The sequence below is a fragment of the Rhincodon typus genome, chromosome 3, assembly GCF_021869965.1.
Source record: "Rhincodon typus isolate 14 chromosome 3, sRhiTyp1.1, whole genome shotgun sequence".
Lineage (NCBI taxonomy): Eukaryota > Metazoa > Chordata > Chondrichthyes > Orectolobiformes > Rhincodontidae > Rhincodon > Rhincodon typus.
The window spans coordinates 74,661,535-74,678,710 of NC_063334.1; the positions used below are offsets into that span (position 1 = coordinate 74,661,535).

Genomic DNA, 17,176 nt, shown 5'->3' on the forward strand with positions numbered 1-17,176 from the left:
GCTGCAGTACTGCGGTAAAGCAAAAAAAAAATGAACAATATTTTAAATAAGACAGAGAATTGTTATAGTTTAATATGCATAACAAGAAATCAAACACACATTGGCAAAGGCATGATGAAATTTATAAATAATGCAGTATAGTATTGGACTTGCACTGTAAGTTACTGCAAGTTCACTTGAAGAGCAGAGTTCTGTTTCCAATAAAATAGGAAGGCATCTCTGAATTACATTTGTGGCTTTTCTTTGGTATCAACATTCTTGTTATTACATGTTATTATGATGAGGGGTGGAGGAATGCACTGGAACTCTAGTCCCTCTTCTCCACAGGTCACAACATACTTCTTTCGGTTCCTAATTTGGCCAGTCCAATACATTATCTGTCTAAGCTTAAAAACTACAAGATCTATCAACCAGGTTTCTTAACAATTATTGCAGCTTCATTGAATAAGTTAATGTACAGGGTCAATAATGCCCTTTAAATTTCCCAAAAACAGACACAAATACTCTTCAGAACACAGGAAAAAAACCATTCTCTGCACAAATTGATTCTTTTGAGAAAATGTTTTGTCCAATGGTTTATTCTTGAAGGCAGGATAAAGCATAGAATGTTTTAAATTCAATCAATCTGGTATTTTAATGTATGCACAAATCAGTAATTAGGAACTATAGTCCATTGAATCTTGCAGACAAAGCTTACTCAAGGAACACAACAATAGCATTTCTTCATCATTTTCTGAAGAAGGGTCTAGGCCCGAAACATCAGTCTTCCTGCTCCTCTGATGCTGCTTGGCCTGCTGTGTTCATCCAGCTCTACACCTTGTTATCTCAGATTCTCCAGCATCTGCAGTTCCTACTATCTCTCCACAACAATAACATGTTTCTTCAATTCTCTTTCAGAACAACAAATGGGTTCCATCCTGAACTCAACAAGAAGGGCTTATTTTCAGAAAAGGGAGAAATCAGCTAGGCAGACATTCCTGCAGGTTTCTTGTCCCCAACCAAAAAGCAGAATGGGCAAGATCCTTTCTAAGCCAGTTATCGCTTAAACAGCCTCAGCAGGGTCTAGAGCAGAACAATTAGTTATCACCAACCACGTGATTTCTGGGAAGATTTTTCTTTAAAAGAAACAAAACTGCCAATGTCCACAATGACCTTTCAATAGCCTCTTTTAAACAGTGTTAAAAGACACCACACCAGTATTTTCCACGAAACTTGAAACAAATCCACTTTTCCATCATCCTTCACAACCTGAAGTCCTCCCAGAAATATTAAAAATAAAGTGTCTTTTCAACGAAAGAGCTCTTGTATAACACAAAGTCTCATTCTGAAAAGAATGCCATGGTTTTCTTATGAAGTGATTGGAACAGCACCACAACCAACATAAGTTCTGACATCTTGCCTTACCTGAATGCTCCCTCAGGCAAGCCTAGCTGGACCCTCCTCACTCTTGGTTCCAACTACAACCCCCCATCTCCATCTCAGGTCCTTTTCTTACATGTGCCTGCAGAGGATCAAGTATCCATGGGTCAGTTCACATTGTCTGATTTTTCTGGACCTGAAGTTGATGTGCTAACAGACTTTCACTACATTATCTATTGAAAACTTTCTGCTGTGCTTTCACTATCACTGGGTCAAAAATGAGACATTCCCTCCCCGATAGCACTGTGGATACAACTTCACCACATTAATTGCAGGAAAGAAAAAAAGTTCAAGAATGTGGTTCACTACCATCTGCTGGATCTGTTCCAAATCTATTCCATTTTGCAGCAAGTAATATTGTCACACAACAAAATGGTGTCTTCAGACAACAGGAATAACCTTCCACCTGGAATGTACTAATACTGTAAATATTGCCTTGGGCAGATATATTTCTAACAAGGAGATGGCAAGGATGAGGTATCGTAGGGTTTTGTGACTTGTTGTCTCACACCACAGACCATGGAGCAAGTCTGACAGAAATGTCCTTCAGGAATAATCCATTTCAATCAGTACTGATACCAGTCAACAATTCGAGGTGACAGATATTGAAGTCCTCCACCAAAAGTAAATTCTGTGCCTTTGTTATCCCCAGTGCTTTTTCAAAATGGTGCTCATCACGGAGCACCACAGATTCATCAGTTGAAGGAGGGCTATAGTAGACGGTCAGTAAGTTTATTTTTTCATGTCTGACCTGAAACCATGAAATTATTTTGGGTCCAAAGTCAGGGATGAGGACCTTCAGGGCCATGTCTTCTTCAGTGCATACTGCCATACCTCCATTTCTGCTAGATCTGTCCTATTTTGGTGGCACAATACATTCTCAGGGGTAGTGGTGGAGGGGTGTGAGACATTCACTATATGATGCAGGGAGTATACTGAACATTTTTGGGTGTGTATTGAATATTGGTACAGTTTCCATGATAAATAGAAGGAAAGCATCGCATGACGTGCCTTTGTGGTTTCCAGTGCATACGTAATGCTGGACTTAACACTTTGAATGGCATGCAAGGTAATGTCCGCTACTTGCAGGGAGTCTGGAGTCACATATGGACAAGGCAAAGTAAGGATGTTAGATTCTGAAGGGCATTAGTTGACCAGTTTAAACTAAAGATCAGTTTTATGTCAAATTATCCCAAAGAGGAGGTAGCAAGCCACTACTAGTTATTGCACCATGCAAAGTAGTCCTTACTTTTTATTTGTTTTCTTCAAAATTATCAAAGCAGTTACTTATCCTGTCAACTGCAACTTTACATTGTATTTACTAAATAGTGGGAACAAGGAAACAAACTTGGGAAATTGTAGTAAATCCAAGAGTAGAGACAATGGAAGCGGGAAAGAGATGCTGGAAGTAAAAAACAGACTATGGTATGAAGGAATACAGCATACAAATCGATGAGGTAAATCAACCAATAAAGCATCAGCTGTACAGACAGTTGTAATTTTCCAAAAATCCTTGGACTCTGGGGAAGCACTGGAGGATTGGAAAACTGCAATGTGACATCTTTGTTCAAAAAGGGAGGCCGAAAGGGGGTAACTTTAAGCTGATTAGCCACCTCACAAAAGATCAACTAATAAGAAAGTAGTATATTGGCATGGATAGTGAATTGGTTAATGAGCCGGAAACAGCAAGTGCAGATAAGAGTTCTTTTTCATGCTGGCAACCTGCAACCAATGGGGTTCCACAGGCATCAGTGCAAAGACCGCAACTGTTTATGAAATACAGGGTTCGGCTTTAACGTGATAGTCACGTTCCTGTGCAACATTGCTTCATAGAAAATCGTGTTATAAATATAACGGTGCTATGGGAAATGCAGGGTTAGGGGCAGACCACCAAAAAAAAAATCACTCAAAAGTCTAACACAAAGGATAGCACTTTTGAATAAATGTTTAATTCATATCTAACAATGAAATAAAAGTAAATTTAACACCTTATCTTGAAAAATTGTCAAGATGACATGATGGGGGAGGAGGTTTTGAGGTTGCTGTATTGCTACTGCAGAAACCGAGGGTCATCTTCATCATCACCACCACCACCTTCAGGTGCAGGTGTGGTTGCAGGGTTAGGGCGAAAATATAGTTAACCCAGAAGTGGATGGCTGTGGTTCATTGTCTTCTGGCTGTTTCTTAGGGATTGACTTTAAAAAAAAAATGCAGTTTTTGCTGCTTTGCCGTTTTTCTTTTTTCATGATGAAGCTGTTCATAGGGTGCCAAATAAAATCTTATTCCACGAACTTCTACCCTGCTGCATTCTGCACTGTACTCGTTGTCCTCTAAAACAGCAAACTGCTTCTCAATTTCCCTCAGGATAGAAGAGGAAATAGAAATGGAAAACTCTCATGGTGCTACATCCTGGACTACTACTTCTTCATCTCCAGCTTTAACTTCCTCCTCAGTGACAAGTTGTTGTAGATCTGCTGTAGAGAGGTCTTCATAGTGGGACACAAGCAGCTCTCCACTTCTTCAAATGCAACTTGCTTTGCAAGAGCAGCACAACGTTCTTTGATTCTTGGGAGTTCCTCTGACAGATCAAAGCCTTTGAAATCTTGAAAAAATCTGGGAAAAACATCCACCAAACTACACACAAGCAGTCCTTACTGACATCACCGCAGGCATCCACAATAATGTCAATTGCATTCTTGATGTTACAGTTCTTCCAAAATTGAAGAACACTGTCCTTATCCCCCTCAGTGGCTGGAATCAGCCTCTTAAAAATAAGCCTTAAAAACAGCTTTTGCATTCTGGTGCATGTGTTGAAGGACAGAAGTTGTGTTTGGGGGTAGAAACAGCACTTTGTTGTTTTCAGAAAGCTCACCAATGATGGGAGAATGGCTTAGTGCATTATCTAGGATAAGGAGAATCTTGAAATCATGTTTTTTTTCTTGCAAGACTTTCTAAAAACATCTTCCAAAACATCAACAATAAGGTCAGAAAAAATTTGTCCCTTCATCCAACCTTTTGTTTGACCTCAAGCAGACATGTAGAGTAGACTGAAGGTAACCTTTCAAAGCTCGCGGGTTAGCAGGTGGTAGACCACCACAGGCTTAAGCTTCAAGTCTCCACTGTCATTGGCACCCATCAGCACATTCATACTATCCTTTGCCACCTTAAAGCCTGGAGGATGTGCTTCATCGATAGAAATGTAGGTTCTTGATGGCATCTGCTTCCAGTATAAACCTGTCTCATCCAAATTGAAAATTTGATCTAAGTTGTAGCCTTGAAAGATGTGCAGACTAGGTGGATTGGCCATGCTAAATTGCCTGTAGTGTTCAGGGATGTGTAGATTAGGTGGGTTATAGGGGGATTGGTCTGGGTGGGATGCTCCAATGGTTGGTGTGGACTTGTTGGGCCGAAGGGCCTGTTTCCACACTGTAGGGATTCTATGATTCTTCTCCGTCAATTAACTTTTTTTTTAAACTATGGGAGGAAATGCCATCGCATGCTCCTCGTCTGCAGTGGCAGCTTCACCGCATAACTTTAATGTTATGAAAAGCATAGCGGTTCTTAACACCAGCAAACCAGCCACTGCTAGCGCTAAAGGCAGGCAGGATTTTTTTTTGTGGGTAACATGGCAGTTTGCAGAAGAAAAAAAAGCACTGCACCTCTCATTGAAAGCGCGATGATCACGTGATGCCAGCGCAGACTCTTTTGGCACTAACAGTGCACATGTTCAGGACAAAGCCAGTGAAAAAAAATCGTGATGTCAACGCGTACACCTCCACGTACCGATGGAATTGCGTAAAAGCCAATACAAGTTCGCGTTCTAGAAACAGCATTCCCTGTTTGCCAGTTGTGTTACAGCCAATTCGCATTAGCAGAACCTCCCATTGGAGGAAGGAAGCAAATGTACTGTAGCCAAATTTGCAGACAACACAAAAATAGGTAGAAAGGCAAGTTGTGAGACAATAAAAACAGTTTACAGAGAGATATTGATAGGTTAACGAAGTAGGCAGAAGTTGGCAAATGGACCGTAATATGGGAAAACATGAAGATGTTAATTTTGAAAGGGAGAACAAAAGAACAGTATTAGTTAAACAGAGAAAAGCTGCAACACAAAAGGTCTTGAGGGTACACGTGCATGAAACAAAGAAAGCTACTGCAGTCGGTTCTGATATAACATGATGGTTCCGTTCTCATACAATCTTGCATTATAAGAAAATCGCGCAATAGCCGCACTATATAAATTAATGGGGCTGGAATCACGTTATAGTCAATATAGGTAAGGAAAGTTCACGTTCTACAAATAGCAGTCTAAATTCTTCAATTGCGTTAGAGCCAATTCGTGTTGAAGAAAAACGTGTTATAGCAGAACCGACTGTACATAGGAGCAGCAGGTAACCAGGAAGGCTAATGGAATGTTGGCTCTTCTTTCAAGAGGGTTGGAGTACAAGAGTAGGGAAGTCTTACTGTAACTGTACAAGGTGCTGGTGAGGCCACATCTGGAGTACTATGAACAGTTTTGGCCCACTTATTTAAGGAAAAATATCGTGACATTAGGGACAGTTCAAAGAACATTCACTAGGATGATCCCTGGTAAGGAGAAATTGTCTAAACAGACTGGGACTCTACTCACAGGAGTTTAGAAGAATGAGACGTGACCCAATTGAAGCATGTAGAATTCAAAAGGGCCTTAGCAGAGTAAATGCTGAGAGAACATTTCCCCTCTTGAGAGAGTCTAGGACTAGAGGACATAGTCTAACTATTAATGGGTATCAATTTAAGACAGATGTTGAAGAATTCTTCTCTGGGAGGGTTCTGAGATTTTGGAACTGCTTGCCACAGCTTGTGGGAGCAGAGTTCTTGTGTATATTTAAGACTGAGATGGATGGATTCGTGATCAGGTAGGAGAATCACGAGTTATGGGGAGAAGGCAGGAAAGTGGATGTGAGGAAAGCTGGTCAGCCACCATGCTAATGAATTGTGGAGCAAGCTCAAGGGGCCAAGTTTGCACCAACTCTATAAGCATTTAAGCTTAATGACAATCTCCTTCCTTTCACCCATTGTGCTGTATATTTATTTGGCCTGAAATAATCACGTAACATCTCTTGAATTCTTCAATTGAACTTGCATCCATTGAACTTCAAGCTAATGCATTCCAGAGCCTAATTACTTGCTGAATTCAAAGGTTTTTTCTAGTCTCACATTTGCTTTTCTCACACTTTAAAACTGTGCCCACGAAAACTGTGACTTACGAAGTCAGACTGGATCAGTTGAGACTATATTCACTGGAGTTTAGAAGAATTGGCAAGGGAGGGAGGGTTGGGTGGAATCTCCGGAAACCTAGAACATTCAAACAGGACTAGATAGGATAATTGCAAGATGTACCCAATGTTCAGGGAGTCCAGACACATAGATGATAGCTTAAGGATATGGTGTAGGCCATTTAGGACTGAGGTGAAGACAAATTTTTTCACTCACAAAGGTGAGCCTGTAGAATTCTCTGCCACAGAAAGCGGTTGAGGCCAAAGCATTGAAAGTTTTCAAGGAAGAGTTAGATATAGTTCTTTGGGCTAAAGCGATCAAAGGGCAAGGAGGGAAAGCTACTGAGGGTATGGGGAGAAGGGCACCCAGTTGAAAGATCAGCCTTGATCATACTGAATGACGGAGCAGGCTTAAAAGGGCTGAATAGCCTGTAACTGCTCTTATTTTCTGTGTTTCTATGTTGCTTTGTGCAGATGTATGATTTGAAAACTTGTATCATATCACCTCCTAGACTACTCTTCTGAGGGGACGACAGTCCCAATTTTTCAAATCATAACTTAAATGTCTCATCTCACTTATCCTTTTCACTTTTAGATATGTGCAGAAACTGTTGCTCTCCATTTTACCTTCTAGCTAGCTTCCTGTCATACTCTGATCGCTTGATTAATCTTGCTGTCCTTCTCTGCTGTTCTTCATATTTGATCAAACATCTGACTTGTCACTCATTTTTGACCAATTATATGTTTTTTCCTTTAGTTTAATGTCTTCCTTAACTTATTTAATCATGGATGGTGGGTCCTCCTCTTACAATTTTTCTTTGTAGTAGGAATGTTCTATGAAAACAGAAAATATTCTCTCAAATATCCACTACTACTATTTAATTCTACTTAAGAAAAACATCAGGGTAAATTAATTCTTGAAATTTTAATATGTATTCTCCCCAATATACCTAAACATGCTATTGTGAAATCAAAAACCAACTTTTGTTCATACAATTAGTTAGGAATTATACAGTATGATAATGGTGTCGTTATTCAGAGTTATTCAGACGAATATTCCGGAAAATCTGAGATCAAATCCAAGAAGGCAGTTCATTATTATTAAGTTAATAGAGAAAATCTGCAAATAAAAAGCCAACCACAGTCAAAGAACTGATTAAATATTTGTGAAGTTCACAAATTTTTGTTGGAATCCAAGTTGTTCACTGACGCACAGGAAACCCCTGCATGATAAATCTCACATGCACTACAACGGTCGAAGAAACTCCACTATCACCTACAACTAGTCTACGCAACAGGGCAGAAAATTGCAACCATTCCAGCAATGTCCACCAACATTAGGAGATTCAATTTAACAAAAACGCAAGAAATGTACAGCGAATACAGCAAAGGATAATGTAAGGCTTGTGAATTGATAAAGTTATTAAATCAAACTAACTATACATGATTTATCAAAATAGTATGACCGCTTGAAAATACTATTAACTTACAGATGAACTCAAATAATTTTTTGGCGATCTTATCATTCCAGCAATGGAGTGTCGAATGGAGTCAAATTTTGAAACCTTGTCTTTTCCTTTGTCCTGAAAAGAAAACGCAAAAACATCTCAGGAAACGAATTCCATTCATTTTCAATAGTTTACTGCAAAAACCAGATTAGGATTTAATTTGGTTACCACTGCTGAGTAAACAGGATATGCCTTCGAAACCTATTCATTTTATCCATTCATACAGTTATGCAGCATGGAAACAGATCCTTCGGTCCAACTCGACCATGTCAACCAGATATCCTAAACTGATCTAGTCCCATTTGCCAGCATTTAGCCCATATCTCTCTAAACCCTTCCTATTCATGTACCCATCCAGATGCCTTGTAAATGTTGTAATTGTACCCACTTCCATAACCTCCTCTGCAGTTGTTCCATACACGCAACACCTAATGTGTGGAAAACGTTGCCACTCAGGTCCCTTTTAACTCTTTCCCCTCTCACTTTAAACCCATGCCCTCTAGTTTTAGAGTCCTCTACCCGGGAAAAAGACCTTGCCTATTCACCCTCTCCATGCCCCTTGTGATTTTATAAGCCACTTTTAAGGTCTTGTAATTATTAAGGCAGAATTGCAAAAATATCAAATCTCAAAAAAAGATCAAAAATTTAAACTGGATGAGAAAAGGGTGATGATTGGTAGGCAGGTGGACTCTGACAGGTCAAGACACTGTCATGGGAAATGCAGAAGGGAATATCAGCTCCCCAAACTTCTGTTCAGCCGACAAACTTGCAATGCATGGACATCCTCTTGCTCTTTGCCAAGGATGGGGTCCTGCATGGCAAATATATGTAGTTTCTGGCACCTGTAACTGAGCCACACTGCAAGCCTGACTTATAATCTTCAATTAGTTGTTTTAGTATAATCCTTTGCACAATCTGAATTGTTGAGCAAGTGATGTCTAATCTGTGTCCAGCAGTAGATTTGATTCCATGTTCTCAGTTCTGCAAACACAGGCCGCATGAAATACAGAGATAGTAGGAACTGCCGCTGGAGAATCCGAGACAACAAGGGGTAGAGCTGGATGAACACAGCAGGCCAAGCAGCATCAGAGGAGCAGGAAAGCTGACATCAGTTAGCCGTGAACACCTGAAGGAACTTGTTTTTCAATATGATCCACCTGTTGTTGGGACATACAGCTGACATACCTAGCATCACACCAGCACCGAAATTCATATATTAGATGACCCAATATTTGCGATAAGCAAAACGTCTGTTTGGCTTGATGGCATCACCTTGTTGGTGGATATTAGCATTCAAGTTTTTTTCTGAGAAGTGAGGAGTGGAATGGCTAACTTTACCTGTTGCTTAAATTTCTGAGACACCTACCCTCCAAGCTGATGACATCGACTGGGTAATTTTCAGGTCTGAAACCTCGACCCTTAGGCTCATTCATTATTTTGTGTGAGATACAGGGAGCAATAATCTAATCAGGGTAGCCTTTTTTTAAAATTCATCCACGGGAAGTGGGTCTCATTGACTGGGCTAAGATACAATGCCCACCCCTAACTGCCACTTGAACTGAATGGTTTGATAGGCCATTTCAGGTGGCAGTTAAGAATCACTTTGCTGCAGGTCTGGAGTGACATGTAGGCCAGACCAGATAAGGATAACAGCTTTCCTTCCCTAAAGGATGCTAATGAATCAGACAGATTTTTACAACAATCAACAGTGGTTACATTATTGTTGCTCAGCTGGCTTTAATCCCAGATCTTCACGGATTCAAGTTTCAATATCTGCCATGATGAGATTTGAACCCATATCCCCAGAGCATTAGCCTGGGTCTCTAGGTTATTCATCCAGTGACAATACTGTCTTCCTACAAGTTAGCTTTCAAGCATGCTATTTCAGCACCAGTTGGTTTGGATGCTATTTATGAAGTTACTATGAAGTGCATGGATCTTTAGGAATCCTACATAGATACTAAGCAGTGAAAACTGACTTTTGGCAGACAGTACTAAAGAACTCATTAGTGGAATTTTCCATTAATGCGTCAAAGAAAAGGAGCTCTAGGACGCTTCCATTTCGAAAGCAAACTTTAGCACATTGTAGACCCTATTGTCAGACAATTTCTCACAGGCAATTGCGTATCAAACGTATCACCTACATTTCAGAAATATGCAAGATTAGGGGCCATTCTATCAGACAAAAGTTTCCTATGGGGTGGGGTAAGACAGACAGTACAGAAGTAACAGTTATATACATTTGACAAGAGGGCCATGACAGACGTGTGGAGAAATCCAAGTATTATACTGTATCTTCATTTACGAAAGGATACAAGGAGAAACTCAATATTTTCATGCCAATCAGTTTGAAGTGTAAGGACCATGACTTCATATTTTTAGAAGAACTGCAGATTGAAGTGAGAAAGTACTGCTTTAAAAACCAGTGTTTTATAAGCAAGCAACTTGTATCCATGAGATACATCATATAAGGCTGATTGAAAAGAAGGTTACAGATCTTCTGAGCTCAGATGCTGTCAGCTCTCTGCAGTCAAAACCCAGTTGAAACCTGTAAAAAGCTAGTTATCTTTTCTTCAGCAACTGCTGCAAGCTGTGACTTATGAACTGATAAATCAGAGACATTTTCCAAGTGAGTCAGTGACTCTGTACTTCTTACAAACCAATGGAAGCATCCAAACAAAGACATTTGAACAAGCGTTCTGGACAGCTGAAGAATCATTGAAACAATGGACCAAGCAAGCTAAGACAAACTGAGCTGACTTTACAGTTATATTTTAACCTCTATCCATAATCTCTTTTCCTTCCCTATTTGTTTGTCTGTGCATCTGTGCACACGTGTGCGTTTATATGGGGATTAGAGTTTAGTTAGTAGTGTTATATGCCAATCATATACAACTCTCTTTGTGTAACTACAGTCTATTTGTAATAAATAATAACTCTTGGTTTGCAGAGAAACTAGGTCCATGCTAGTAACTTAGGCCTGAATGTCAGATAAATTGGGACATTGTATGTAGCTTTAAAAAAAAAGCATGTGGGAATAATGGGGTTTGATTTATGTGGTGTTACCCTAGTGGGTCGTAACAAATCTCTGGTGGGAAAATTGAGAAATATCAATCCAGGAAAAGCTGCTCAATTTGAATGTGATGATTAATTAAGAAAATCCAGCCTGGATCTGTTAAAAAGCAAAATGTGTTTAATTTAACTTAACTGAGTTGTTTTGATAAGGTACCAGACAAGATTGATCAGTGCAACAGAGTTAACGTAGTGGACATAGACTGCAAAAAGTATCTGATAGCATACCACATAATAGGCTTCTCAGGGAAGCTGGAATCTAAAGGTTAAAAAGGGACAGTAACCACATGCATACAAAGTAAGCTAAATGATAGAAACAGAGAATAATGTTCCTTTTTTAATTCATTCATTGTATGTCAGCTTCACTGATTGAACACGCATTTATCACCCATCTCTAGATGCCCTTGAGAAAGTGGTAGAGAGCTACAACAGTCTATTTGATATAAGTCCACCCACAATGCCATTAGAGAGCGAGATCCAGGATTTTGACCCAGCAACACTGAAGGAACTGTCAGGGGACATTTAAATATTTAGACTCTAAGGGTTGCATGATATTTCTATTCCACAAGTAGAAGGCATGTTTCAACCTTGTATGGAATGCACTTTATGCAGTTTAGAGACCAGCAGTGTCAGTAATAGGCATCTATTACTGTGTTGACGAAAATATTCTGGGTTGCTTTGTCCTGGATGGTGTCAAGCTCAAAGTGTTGGAGCAAGTGATGAATATTCCCTCACAATCCTGACTGTGCCTTGGTTGATGACATATTGTGGGGAGTCAAGAGATGAGTTATTTGCTACAGGATTCCTAGCCTCTGACCTGCTCTTGTAGTCACAGTATTTGTATAGTCAGCGCAGTTCACTTGCTGGTCAATAGTAACTCAAGATGCTGCCAGTGGCAGATTCAGTAATGGTAATGCCAGTGACTGTCAAGGGATGGTGTATAGATTCTCACTTGTTAGTGATGGTCATTACCTGGCACTTATGTGGCCTGAATGGGCCTGAATGTTACTTGTCACTGTCAGTCTAAGCCTAGATCTTGTACAGGTCTCGCTGCATTTGAATAGGGACCGTTTCAGTACCTGAGGAGTTATAAATGGTGGTGAACATTATGCAATCATTACTGAGCATCGCCACTTCTGATCGTATAATGGAGCAAAGGTTACTGAAGTAGTATTTGAAAATGGATAGATCGAGGACACTATCCTGAGGGACTCCAGCAGAGAAGGTAACAGCTTCACCAAAGGCCACTTGCAAAGTAAATCAGCACCCTGCTGAACATGTAGCATCGATTCATGTTCACATCAGTATTGTCCAAGTTGGTGTTCCTGCGTCTGTTTTGTAGAGTACTGGACTTCTTTTTTCAACAATAATCTAGTTTAACAACAAGAGGTGGAATGAAGTAGTGAGTTATTGCAATTGGATTACAAGTAGTAAAGTGGGAGTAGACTTGTCGAAAGGTTTCATCCCCAACCTTCTGGAATAAGTGGGCTCACCCCAAAAATCAGAAGTCACTTTCTTCAGCACTGCCTCTAGAAGCCTGGGAGGTGAGAGCTCTGAATTTCAAAATGCAGCACTCCACTATCACCTCTCCCTCAAACATCACAGCTTGGGACCAAGACTGATAACACAGTTGGGATCAGTCTGGAAAGGTGGAATCGAGCGCAGTTCAACAACATAATAGGAATTGGGGTTCTTTGTGTGATTCACAAGGTTATCTCGCTGCTGGTTTTCTGGGTGTCTACAACCAGCACCGTCAGAATTCAAGTTATTATGTACAGCCATAATGAGAGGTAAGTGTAGGCCTTTGGCAAATTCAATGAGATAGAAACAGTGCTCTCTGAACTTTTATATATAAATCAGTGACAGAACGTGGGTGATGGATGGGCCAGCATTTATTGCCGACCCCAGCTGCCAACGAGAAGATGGTGGTGAGCTGACTTCTTGAACTTGTGCATTTCATGTGGCATAGATACAAAGGGAGTTTAATTCCAGTAATTTAATCCAGTGACACTGAAGGAACAACAATATTCCTCCAAATCTGATGGTGAGTGGCTTGTACAGGAACTTGTAGGCAGAGGTGTTATTGTGTATCTGCTACCCTTCTCCTTCCACATGGCAGTGGTCATGAGTTTGGAGATGGTCTCAAAGGAGTTCTCAGGAAATTCTGCCAAGCATTGTGTATATAGTACACACTACTGCTACTATTCAATGGTGGAATGGCTGAATGTGTGTGGATGTAGTATCAATCAAGCAGGCTGCTTTGTCTAGATAGTATCAGGCTTCCTAAGAGTTGTGGTGCTACACTCATCCATTATGCAGGTTCTAAAGGATGGGGATCTAGGGAATTGAATTCCTTATTTAATATCACAAGATCAAATGTTATCTTGTCAGAATGCCCCACGAACAGATCAGTCTTCATCTAGAGTTGGCAGCCCTACTTTGGGTACAAACAATGAGACAGTAAGTTGAACCATTTAAACACAGTGAATCGTCCATCAAATCCATGAATCTGACCCATTCCAAACAAAAGAGAGTTAATGCTTGGAGTTGAAAATCTGTTTCTCTCTCCACAGATGGCGAGTTATAGAGTCATAAAGTCATTCAGCACGGAAACAGACCTTTCAGTCCATCCAGTCTATGCCAAACATAATCCCAAGCTAAACTAGTCCCACCTGCCTGCTCCTGGTCCGTATCCCTCCAAACCTTTCCTATTCATGTACTTATCCAAATGTCTTTTAAATGCTGTAATTGCACCCACATCCATCACTTCCTCTGGAAGTTCATTCCACACACAAACCAACCTCTGTAAAAAAATTGCCCCTCGTGTCTTTTTTTAATCTCTCTCCTCTCACCATAAAAATGTGCCCTCTAGACTTGAAATCCCCCATCCTAGAGAAAAGGCAACTACCATTGTTTTTCAAATACAATATTTGAATATACATTTCCTGCATCTGCATTTTGTTTAATTTGAAAAATCAGGGCTTTCAGGTCTACAGTGGCAAATTAAAACTCTCTATGCTTAATTTACTTAGTAAACTCTAGGCTTTCAAATATAAAAAAAAGGCTTGCATTTCAATTCCAGATTTGAAGCATTTCACAGCATCACAAGGTAAGTTTTTCGATTCCAACACACAAGTTTTGCGATTGGTTGTATAACTTCTTAGCCACAAGGACTAAACATAAACCAGTATGAAGTACCATTTGGAGAAGTTGGTGATGTTCACAGCAGATGAAAGTAGCCTCACATTGTGGATACCCATAATGTATGAACAGAACTACATGCAATACTGACAAATTAAGCATTCAATACTCCCCTGCACTTGTCCATTGGCCCCAAAAGGTAGAATCTAATTATTGGATTACAAAGCACAGAATCAGAATCAATCACGACTCACTGCAAGATATTCTCCTGCAAAAAAGTTCTGAAACTGAATTGTGAAAAATGATTTTTTTGTTTTGTTTTACCCTTTTTTGATGCTGCTGATAATTCTTCAATTTTGCAGTCAATAACCATATTTCATCTGTTCAGAAATGGACCTTTTCCCCCCCCATAGTGAAGACTCAATATCTTGCAAAATGAGATACTGGGCCCAATTTTAACTCTTTGGAAACAGGCGGCTTTTGAACGAACTAAAATTAAGCTCTTCTATCTCTTGAGCCCAGCTCACTGACAGAACTGAAGTACAACCAATAATGGATAACTTATTTGAGGCTGTTGTTTGCCTACAACTTCACGAGAGATTGAATGCTTAATTAGGCATTTGCCAACTGAATTCTAATTAACTGCTATTTAGAGTTAGCCTCTAGAGGTAGGTTCCCAACCCAACAACCAGTTTGCCATTTTTGTTATTTTTCTCCCCAATTTCCTACAAGTTTAAATTTTTTAATGTGTAAAATATTTTTCCTGTTCATCTAAAAGCAATTTATAACACATATTCAAATTAACAGAATTACCAACCAATGAACTTAAGGTTTTCTTGTGATGTCACTTTGATTTGTGCTGGAGCCCCAAACCTGGGCCTCAATTTCTCCTGTTAAAAAGAACTTACAAACCATGAACCAAAACAAAAGCAAAGAGCACCTCCTCCACTCTGTACCAAATTCCCACAGTGCTCCAAATTCCCAGAAACACTCAAATATACTTAGGCTGTGCTTCACTCCAGATGTGCTCTCTCCCAACTGCTTGTGCAAAGATTACTGATCTATCACCAAGTAAAAGACTCATTTAATCCCAGTCAATGTTTCTGGTCCACCAAACAATTCTCTACCCATGTCGGTTTACCTTCAAAGACATGTGATTTAACTTTGTCCGCTAACCTCCTACAGGGAACCTTATCAAAAACCTTCTTGAAATTCAACACATCCACTGGTTCTCCCTTACCAGTATACCAGTTAGATTCTCAAAACTGCAAAAGATTAGATAAACAAGGTTATCATTCCATAAACTGTTGCTGACTTTGTTCTAATCCTGCTAATGGATTCCAAGAGTTCTGCTATTATGTCTTTTAGAATAGACTTCACATTACACCTATTAGTCTAAGTGGTTCGAAAGTATCTCATTTTCTTCCCCTATGTTTTTTTTAAACTAGTGGGGTTAGATTAGCCAACCTGAAATCTATAGGAATGCTCCAGAGTCTATAGCAGTTTGAGATATGACCAATGTATCCAAAATCTCCATGAACACTTCTTTTAGTACTCTGGCTTGCATATCATCAGGCCCTGAAGTTTCTCAACCTTTAAGCCCATTAATTTCTCCAGCACTTTTTTTTTTGAAAAGATAGTACAGATTTTCCCCAATTCCTCCCTTTCAAAACCCATAGTATTAACACTTCTGGGAAATTGTGTCCTCTTTCATGAAGATAGACAAGGCACTAGTCAGACCACAGCTGGACAGCTGCGAACACATTTGATCTCCTTCTCCAAGATAAAATGGAATTGGAGGCAGTCCAGAGAAAGTTCACTAGGTTGATTTGGGTATGGTGGGATTGTTTGAAGGGGAGAGGATGAGTAGGTTAGGCCTGCATTCATTGGAGTTTAAAAGAGTGAGACAAGACCTTATTGTGACATACAAGATTCTTAGGGAGCTTGATAGGTTGGATGGGGCAAGGTTGTTCCCCCTTGTGAGAGAGCCAAGGACCAGAGATTGTAATCTGAATAAGTGGTCACCTGTTTAAGACAGAACTGAGGAGGAATTTACTCTCACAGAGGGCAGAGTTTGTGAATTCGTTACCGCAGATGGCTAATGAGACCATGTCATGAAATATATTGAAGGCCGAGACAGACATTTTTAATTAGCAAGGGAACCAGGGCGCAATCCTTTTACACATCGATGCCCTATCAGGGTGGTCTTTGGAGTCTCTGCATCTTCCCTCCCGCAACATCCATAGGGTTCCCCTTATCCTCACCTACCATCCCACCAGCATCCACATCCAGAAGATCATCAGACGCCATTTCCGCCACCTCCAGCAAGACGTCACCATCAGACACATATTCCCCTCCCCTCCCTTGTCTGCCTTCCGCAGGGACCATTCCCTCCGGGACACCCTGGTCCACACTTCCAACACCTCCCCACAGCCCTACGGCACCTTCCACTGTAGCCGGTGAAGGTGCAACACCTGCGCATTTACCTCCTCCCTCCCCAGAATCCAAGGACCCAAACATACCTTTCAGGTGAAGTAACACTTCACCTGCACTTCCAAGAATCTAGTCTACTGCATTCACTGCTCACAATGTGGTCTCCTCTACGTTGGGGAAATGAAGCGTAGACTTGGCGACCGCTTTGTAGAACATCTACGTTCTGCTTGCAAGAAAGACCCTGAGCTACCTGTTGCCTTCCACTTTAACGCACCTCCCTGCTCCCTGGCCAACATCTGTCTCTGGGATAGTAGGAACTGCAGATGCTGGAGAATCTGAGATAAC

The 17,176-nt window shown here is 40.4% G+C and overlaps 1 protein-coding gene across 4 annotated transcripts in view; it reads right to left on the reverse strand.

Moving 5' to 3' along the window:
* Nucleotides 1-17,176, reverse strand: part of fer (fer (fps/fes related) tyrosine kinase) — a 202,491-nt gene that overhangs the window by 82,032 nt on the left and 103,283 nt on the right. For all 4 annotated transcript variants that reach the window (XM_048594686.1, XM_048594692.1, XM_048594681.1 and 1 more), the window contains one exon: nt 8,168-8,260. In XM_048594686.1, coding sequence (XP_048450643.1) covers nt 8,168-8,260 — 93 coding nt within the window. The remainder of the gene's footprint in view (nt 1-8,167; nt 8,261-17,176) is intronic.